Source organism: Sinocyclocheilus grahami, unplaced genomic scaffold (assembly GCF_001515645.1).
Source record: "Sinocyclocheilus grahami isolate Dianchi unplaced genomic scaffold, SAMN03320097.WGS_v1.1 scaffold232.1, whole genome shotgun sequence".
NCBI lineage: Eukaryota > Metazoa > Chordata > Actinopteri > Cypriniformes > Cyprinidae > Sinocyclocheilus > Sinocyclocheilus grahami.
In genome coordinates this window covers 259,912-269,109 of record NW_015505411.1, presented here as the reverse complement: position 1 = coordinate 269,109, position 9,198 = coordinate 259,912, and the positions used below count along the sequence as shown (strand labels likewise).

Sequence of the window (9,198 nt, the reverse complement as noted above, 5' to 3'; positions counted from 1 at the left end):
AAGTCAGATTTTCATGATATGTCACCTTTAAGACATTTCTTATACCATTTAAGGCATTTAATACTTTTCATGGCTTTAAATTTGATACAACTAAATTGAAGTATTTAAAATAGACCGTTGGGCTGGGTGCAGATACATTTTAGAAGCCCAACTGGAAGACACAATAGTCCCGGGACGTCAGGCTAGCGATTTTGCAAGCCCTGATGGAAGGAGAACAACAGAAGTGGTGCTTTTAACAAGATTAGGGCTTCAGGTTGGTTTAGATTTAGATCATTTTATTTGGGAGATTTGAATTATTGGCTGTCGTTATTTAATTGAAAACTTACTTATTAAAAAAAAATAAATCACACACAAAAACAGACTTAAATGATGGACCTTTGGCAGTGGGGGGTGGGTCGTTCAAGCTACCTGAGCCCCCCTGCCTACAGGCATGTTTCAGTGTATGGACAAAAAAAAAAAACACTTCCTTTGGAGACATGAGGGTGAGTAATTTATGACATTTTCAATTTTGACCCTAGGTCTAATGTTTGTGAGTTAATATTTAAACCAGCTCATCTCAAAGTTGTAATCAATTTTAAAACATGTTGAAAAAATAAAATACTGAAAATGTAAATAACGTGTAACATAAAAAAAAAAAGTAATGGAGTTGTAATTCCACCACAGTGTGAACAATCTCATTGCATGTTCATCGGCTGGCCTTTACAGTAGTGCTTTTTGGCATTTTCTGAACCGACTTTAGTTTTTTGAGATAAAGAAATTAACTTTATGATACCATGTTTGCATGCCATAACATTGTAAATGCTCTTACTGGTTCTGTGCCAAGCAGCCTGGTGCCAAGATGCCCTTGTTATCAATTGTCTGCTTCAGGTGTGTGAGCTCTAGCATGTCCACCTGAACGTCAGTCACATGACCAGGCAACTGTGGCAACACGGATAGGATTTTCTCAACCAGACAGTCACCATGGTGGCCAACAGCTCCTATAGATTAGGAAAAAGAGAAACCGAGGGAAAAAATTATTTTGAAAGGTCAAAGAATAAGTTAAACTGTGTTATACGCCACCATGACATATTAAGACAAGACACCACAGGTAAATAGAATAAAAATTAACGAATATATTTCACCATATTTTCCAGTTGTTTAGTCACAGTACATTAAAGCAATTGTTTAGTTTTATAAATTTTGTAAGGATACATAAATACGCAAATGAGGCATTATCTAAAAATGTGTACTGATTTGAATACATTTCCAGAACAGAAATCTGAACATTGGATAAAACCAGGTTCAAAATTCTTGTTTCATTTTGTTGACAAATTAAGAGTGAAAGGTTTTTACAGAGGGAATGTTGGATATGTTTTGTATCATGCCATAAATCACAAAATACTTTAAACAGCCAGGGGGGAAAAAAAATAATATTATTCACCATATTTTAGGAATAAAATGTACAGCTGAAAAATCAATTGAATGATATTTGAACAATCCCCTTTGTAAAAATCTTCAGAATATAGATGTGAATAAAATATTGGGTGTAGGTAAGTGCTTTTAAAGTGGATTAAAAATTTCTGGTTAGAAGGAGAAAAAAAATTATCGAGAAAGCAGTCTAAAGATATAGGCGACAATGTAATTGAAATGCAAAGAAATAAGACATGTTATGGAAGTCCACTAATCCAAAATCTCAAAAATGACCAGTGCATGAAAATAAATAAAATAAAACATGGTTTTGCCTATAGTGTCTTGACATAAGTACTAATGACTGAACACATATAGTATTTAGACAAACTGGACTACACCTGTAAGATCAAGAGTTCTGTCAATAAACACTACTGATGCTTTATTGGGGGCTGACTTCCTCCTGTTTTTGGCCTGTGGATGACTGGCCAGCTCCCCTGCGATCAGACGGCTCATCGGACCCACGGAAAAGCTCTCCTCACGGGTACCGATGAACTCAAACAGGGTGTTGATGGCTGATGCGAGAGATTTAATCTGAATCTGCAGCTCAGGTGAGAGAGAGTGCGTATCCACATCCATCAGACTCCCAAATCGTCTTTTTTCCGGCCTTTTCTCGTTGATGGACTGAAGATCCACTTCCAATAATGGGAAGAGATCAGAGAAAGCAGGTAAAAGGTGAAGGTGCTGCGTCAGAGGGGCGAAGACCACAGGAGCATGCATCACCTCAGCAGTGTAGTTCATATCACCCATCCACTCACACAGTTTCTCTTCAAACTGCTCAAACACCGGATTCCCCTCCAGATCAGCGGTCACGTTATTCGCAAGCAGGTGAATGGAGTGCGGAATAGTTGTGAAAACCACGCAGTACTGGAAGCGACTGAGGGAAATGATGTCTTTGATAATGTCTGCCGTTTTACCTTTCAGCACGGTGCTGACCACAAACACAGCTTTGGGTTCATTCTGTCCACCTGCTTCAAAGCTTGAGAATTGTTTGATGTTTCGAGCTCCAGCCTCAAACAGAAGCGCAGCTCCTCCGTTCCAGTGCAGACTCTCCGAGCACCGATCATCCATGAAAACAACAGCCTTTTTAACCTTTGACAGAACTTTTTCCCACGTCTGACCGGGGAAACACATGACACCATCCGTGGGCAACATATTTCCGCAAATGCTGGCGTTTTAAAGTGAGACGAACGATAGCAACAGCAGAACTGTCAAACAGACACCATTCAAAACAAACCCATGTGAGTCTCTCGAAGGTGACGTGGCGCAGAGGCGTCGCGATAATTATGCGTCACAGTGTACAGCTGGGAGTTTTAACGGCAACAAGAAAATCGAAGCAAAGACTTTAAATGACTGCATAAACTTGTCCGTTGATTTACAACGCGGGCTATTTGCTTATCAAGATGCCGATATACCATTTTATATTTTTTTCTTTTTTTTAATTAATATTCTGTCTCAGTTTTTTATAAAAATATGTTTTGCCTTTGTTTATATTCATTGTTAAAACTTTTGTGATATTTAAAAAGGTAGTGTAAGAGTCAAGTAAACGATTTGTCTGCTAACAAAAAAAAAATACGTTGACATGTTTCATGTCATAATAATGGAATAGAATACAGTCATTTGACATTGATGCAAAGATAAATAAATTGACACGATAAAACAAACAAACAAATATTGCCTGTAATTAGTGCATTGATGTGTTGATGTTGAACTTCCTGCGTCTCCCGCACACGTGCGCGTGCAGTGAGATGTGTTTCTTTGGTAACGCACACCTGCTACACCAACAACACGCGGCGTGCCACTGTGACAGCTGTGACTGTAAACCCTATAACTATTATCACACTAGTTACTTTGTCGAACTCGGTGAATCAGTGGGTTAAACCGAGCCTCTGATCTCAAAGCAAAAGCGCAAAACCCCGGATGTGATCATGTCCACTAAAGAGGTAATAGAGAAATCAGCTGATGAGGAGACGGACTGGCTTTATGGAGGTGAGAAATAAACACACTGATGATTCAACTTTAAAACTGTCTAAAGATTCAGGAATGCAAATCAAACGTCCTCGTGGTGAGATGAATAAGCATTACTCCAGCATCTACCAAAACCAAAAGCACACGTTTCTAAGAAGGGATCTGACCCTAAGTTTATTACCATCAGAAACCGTTATTTATCCAGCTGCACGCGTTTCATAACATTTACTTTCAAATCAACCCTTTCAGAGAACATAAGGGCAAGAATACATTTACACAACTAACACAACAGCATCATGTAGTAAGTGCTGCTGCATTTTAAAGCATCTGATCAAAGTTGGACAGCTCTTTTAAAAGTCATATTCAGAATATTGTTATTTTTTATTTTCAGTATCAAATATGGCATAGGACGTGACAGATGCCGTATCATGTCCAATAGAGATGCATCTGAGAGAAGAAAAATCTATGTAATGTAGGCTACTATAGAGTTGACATTTTGAATATCAGGTTTTAAAATCGTATTTAAATTGATCCATTCATAAACTGGCAGCATTTTAGATGATGAAACTGATTCCTTCATCTAACCAGAGTTCCTTTGTTTGTTTATTTGAAATCAGTATGATTCATATGAACCATGTAAAGTTTGAAATAGAACGGTATTGCATATATTTAAAATGCCTAGTTTTATGATCAAAGGTCTGTAGTTTTTTTTTTTTTTTACTGTGGGAAGCAAAATATATAATGCAACGTAATATAGTGATGATTGAGAGAAATGGACAAATGCATGTTCCACAAAAACCTGATGTATCATATTTGATAAGCCCATTTTAACATGATTTTTCTTAAAAAAAAAAAAAAGTTTCAGTCCAATAACAATAGAAAAGTTATTACATTACTAAATTGGACACACACTATGACCTGAAAGTGGACGTTTAAAAATAAATAAATAGATAAATAATAATAAAACAGAAAGCTTGTGATCATGTTGATCATTTAAATGCCTTACAAATTTGCATGATAAATATTTCAAAGAGCAGGCTTTATAGTGTTAAAAACAACTATAGCAATAACTTTACATTTCTTAAACTGGCTGTTTCAATGTGAAAACAAATATTTTCCTAATTTCTACTTCTTTATCATAAATAGATGACAATTTTGACGAAGAAGAGACAACAGAAAAGGAAGTTTTCAGGTGAGGATGCCCAAGAAAACGTGTTTAGCTGTTGATAAGTTTCCAACGAGAAACTTGAAGTAGAACTTGTTTTTTTATGTTTTAGCATCTTAATCTAAAAGAGCCCAGGGCCGGAGTGGGACTCATTTTCAGACCTGGAGTTTCATGCCTTAGACCGGCCCACTTTGTTGTTTTTTTGTTTTCTATTAGTGCTGTCAAATGATTAATCGCATCCAAAATAAAGTTTTTGTTTACATAATATATGTATGTGTACTGTGTGTATATATATATATATATATATATAAATACAAACACAGAGTATATACATTTAAAATTTCGGGTGGTTCTTTGCCTCCACGTCATGCATTTAAAATCCTTTAATGCACGGCTAGCCGTTGATTATTCCTTACATATTTAATATATAAACATACCATATTTTTCTTAAATGTATACATGCATGTGTTTGTATTTATATATGCATAATAAATATATACAGTACACACACATATATAATGTAAACAAAAACTTTTATTTTGGAGATGATTAATCTTTTGACAGTGCTATTTTCTATTCTATTATTCGCTCGCATATCTCCAAAAACTGAGGGTTTGCCGCTATCAGGGGAGTCAAAAGATAATTACGTCATCATTAGGGTTGCCAATTAACTTCAGAAATGGAAAATAAGGGACAATTGTGATTCTTTATCGCTAATTTAGGAGGTGAAAATACTGTGAAATTACAAATGGCATGACATTTGAAAGTATGACAACTGAAGGTGTATGAAACGTCAGTCAATAAACCATTTTTTTTAACAATGGCACTTAAAGTTTTTGTGAATGAATGAAAATGCATAATTTTCAATGAAAGAAAACTTAGAGAGTGTGGGCTGCTTCTGGTGCTTGGATTTGTACTTCAATATAATTATGTCCAAGTTTAAGAATACACAAAGTTTTTTTAATGTATTTTTTTCTCTCTATATATTTAGCAGCATTAACTTACACTGAAATATAACTGACAGGAAGTCTGTCCATCCAAAGGAAAATGAAGTTTCTTCTCCAGAGCACACACCTGGGGCCAGTTGCATAAACTGCTTAGACTAGTCTTAAAAAGTTAGTCATCTTTTTCTTTTTTTTTTCTTCAAGACTGGTCATAATTTTTTTTATTCAGTTACAAAAAGGTAGATTGATCTAATTTGAGTCTCAGAAGTACGACCAATTACCCCTTGTCTAGTTGGTGAAACTAGTTTTTAAGACCCAGACTTAAAATAGTGGCTATGTTTATACAACTGGCCCCATATCGCAAATTTTTATAAATATTTATAAATATTTTTTTTTTAGGTGTAGTATATAGTAAGAAATCTATTTCTGTAATTTTTGTCTATTCAGTTTAAACTGATTTAATGAAATATGGCACTAAAATAATTAAATGAATTAAAATTAAATTTTTTAATAATTAAAAAAAATGTATTATGCTTCAAATCACTTTTTATGTATGTTTTTTCCCAAACTGCCATTAACTGAAGGTGTATGAAACGTCAGTCAATAAACCATTTTTTTTAACAATGGCACTTAAAGTTTTTGTGAATGAATGAAAATGCATAATTTTCAATGAAAGAAAACTTAGAGAGTGTGGGCTGCTTCTGGTGCTTGGATTTGTACTTCAATATAATTATGTCCAAGTTTAAGAATACACAAAGTTTTTTTAATGTATTTTTTTCTCTCTATATATTTAGCAGCATTAACTTACACTGAAATATCCTACGTCTTCCTTCAGGTAGATTGAATGTTTTCCTGCCTTGCTAAATGTTGGGCTCATGATCAATAAGTTGCATTCGCCCAAACTGATCTGGCAGAATCAAAACGCGGACGGTGAAGGGAATTGCCTGGCTGTGAAGCGGGAACAGCCGGCAGAGGATTCCGCTTGGTCTTAAAGCCTTCCTCAAATGCCTACATTCACAAATAACAATGATTTGTGCAAAAAGAATGATTAATTATCAATTGAGAATTTGTTATTGATATGGTCTGGTGAAAATAATAATATGGGCTGCGAGAAAATAATAAATAAAAAGAGTGGGGCTGCTGTGACTGCAGGCAGCCTAGGGACAGTATATTTCAACCCAGTGGCATGACAACACACCGGCCCTAGCGGCCAAAAAAACAGACTGGCCCACCGGGAATCCTCCCGGTGCTCCCGATTAGCCAATCCGGGCCTGTAAGATGCTTAAAAATGTTTATCTAAGTCTTTATGAATGGATGCTTATCCAAACTTTTGTAGACTACACAGTTCACAACTGCATGGAAAAAGGCAGAAAATATAGAGTACAAACTGGTGCAAAGACCTTAGGTTTAATTATTGCAGTATTTTGTTGACATCTTAGCTTTAATCAGGCAGGTGATTTATTAATCTTCTCCAAAATGTCGCTTTGCCTTTTTTAAAGCTATTTGAATCAGCTCTTCCTCATATTTGATTTCATTTGCATTTAGAAATGTACTTCATCGGCATTTACTTTAATACATGGCCCCAACACAAACACATGCACAGTTCAACTCTCTGCAGTCTTGGGATTTTCTGCTTCTGGCAATGTCAGAAACTTTCAGGTCACTTTAGCCCTGGCCGCTTTTGCATTTGAAATGAGAGTTTACAAGACCAAATCGTGTGCCGACTCAGAACGAGAGAGGCTGACACGTTTATTTCCTGTTAGGGCAAGTAGCGTTGTAGAAATGAAGCGTGTACATTTAATGCCCGTTTCACTGCTTAGTAATGGCCATACGTGCACATTCGCGGTATGTGACATGTCTTTGCCAATAGACCTCTTTGCAAAAAAGCTCCCAAAGTGGATCAAGCCACGCGTGTCTGATGGAACTGGATGCTAGTTAAATTCAGCATTGGATGTGCCCAGGGCTAATACAGTATACACTCGTCTTATGTTCTCACTGGAGTAGGAGTGAGAAAGAATATTAACCATTGTTTTATTCCTCTGCTTCCCAGCATTGTGTAGAGATGTGTTAGCTGTTTCTTGGAGTTGACACAGCGTTTTTTTATGGGTTGGATTGCTTCACCTTCATTAGAGTCGGGGCAAAACTCAAACCCAAGCGAGAATTTTCCCTCACACGGCACTGGCCTTAAATAAGCCTGATGAGCCACAGTGGTATAGGCCTCACTTAAACTAATGTAGGCCTGCTGCTAAAGATGTGCTTGTAAATCGATCCCCTTCATTGCCCATATATGCTGAGTGTAAAAGCCTTTTTATTGTTCTGTAGCATCAATTAGTGCATGTGATTAAATCAGACAGACAGATGAAACTGACAGGAAGTCTGTCCATCCAAAGGAAAATGAAGTTTCTTCTCCAGAGCACACACCTGGGGCCAGTTGCATAAACGGCTTAGACTAGTCTTAAAAAGTTAGTCATCTTTTTTTTTTTTTTCTTCAAGACTGGTCATAATTTTTTTAATTCAGTTACAAAAAGGTAGATTGATCTAATTTGAGTCTCAGAAGTACGACCAATTACCCCTTGTCTAGTTGGTGAAACTAGTTTTTAAGACCCAGACTTAAAATAGTGGCTGTTTATGCAACTGGCCCCATATCGCAAATTTTTATAAATATTTATAAATATATTTTTTTAGGTGTAGTATATAGTAAGAAATATATTTCTGTAATTTTTGTCTATTCAGTTTAAACTGATTTAATGAAATATGGCACTAAAATAATTAAATGAATTAAAATTAAATTTTTTAATAAAAAATAAAAATGTATTATGCTTCAAATCACTTTTTATGTATGTTTTTTCCCAAACTGCCATTTAGTTAAATCCAATTTATATTGTTCCCTAGTTTGAAGATGTAACTGAATCTGATTATTTAGGCCTATGTGATCATTTAATTGACACATTATTGTACAATCTAATTGGTTAATTATAAAATCCATCATATATAAACATATATCTCACTTCTGCAGTGCTCTGATTGGTGATGTTGATGGAGTGAGTGGACTCAATTACCAGGTGCTTGTTTTAGCAAAACTTATTTTAAACTTTTTTTTAATTTTGTTTTATTTGTTTCGGTTAGTTGTTATAATGTAGGGTGTTCATTTACCTATACAAACAGCCATTTTGTTTTTCCCTCACAAAGGAAAGTGAATCAGACAGTGATGATGATGTCTGTGTGACCATCGGTGACATTAAAACAGGCGGATCTCAGGGCTCGTGAGTAATTCAGTCAGAATTTGACAATTTTAGTTATATATGTCAACGTGTCAAGTCTTCTCATTTCATACAGCGATACTGATGACATCTTAAAGTATTCTGGGTCTAATAAATTGCTATAATGATACTTAATGGTCTGTTTGTGGTTTACTCTGTAGGTCATTTGGTTCTAGTTCCATTAGTTTGAACATAAAGACCTCTGTATCAGGTAATAATGATATTCATTGCAGTACAATCTATTTTTAAATATTTGCTCATTATAATTACCAAAAATGTTATGTGGCCTACAATTTTTTGTGTGCAATCCTGCATTATTTATACTTAATAATGCAAGTATAAATAATGCAGGATTACCCCCCCCCCCCCCCCCCCCCAGAAAAATTATGTGGTGGTTTTTCTTTGAGCGGTGGGC

The 9,198-nt window shown here is 35.7% G+C and overlaps 2 protein-coding genes across 3 annotated transcripts in view; one reads left to right on the top strand and one right to left on the bottom strand.

The window, feature by feature from the left end:
- LOC107597439 (sec1 family domain-containing protein 2-like) overlaps nt 1-2,760 on the bottom strand; it is a 146,609-nt gene extending 143,849 nt beyond the window's left edge. The window contains exon 1 of one of the 2 annotated variants that reach the window (XM_016288496.1): nt 2,193-2,760. In XM_016288496.1, the coding sequence (XP_016143982.1) occupies nt 2,193-2,601 (409 nt within the window). In that variant the 5' untranslated portion in view covers nt 2,602-2,760. The remainder of the gene's footprint in view (nt 1-2,192) is intronic. The other variant, XM_016288495.1, reaches the window with a different exon arrangement.
- A 313-nt stretch (nt 2,761-3,073) lies between these two features.
- The window catches only part of LOC107597463 (pre-mRNA 3'-end-processing factor FIP1-like), a 27,371-nt gene continuing 21,246 nt past the window's right edge, over nt 3,074-9,198 (top strand). The window contains exons 1-5 of the mRNA XM_016288535.1: nt 3,074-3,435; nt 4,561-4,606; nt 8,540-8,585; nt 8,713-8,786; nt 8,945-8,994. Of these exons, the coding sequence (XP_016144021.1) occupies nt 3,375-3,435; nt 4,561-4,606; nt 8,540-8,585; nt 8,713-8,786; nt 8,945-8,994 (277 nt within the window). The 5' untranslated portion in view covers nt 3,074-3,374. The remainder of the gene's footprint in view (nt 3,436-4,560; nt 4,607-8,539; nt 8,586-8,712; nt 8,787-8,944; nt 8,995-9,198) is intronic.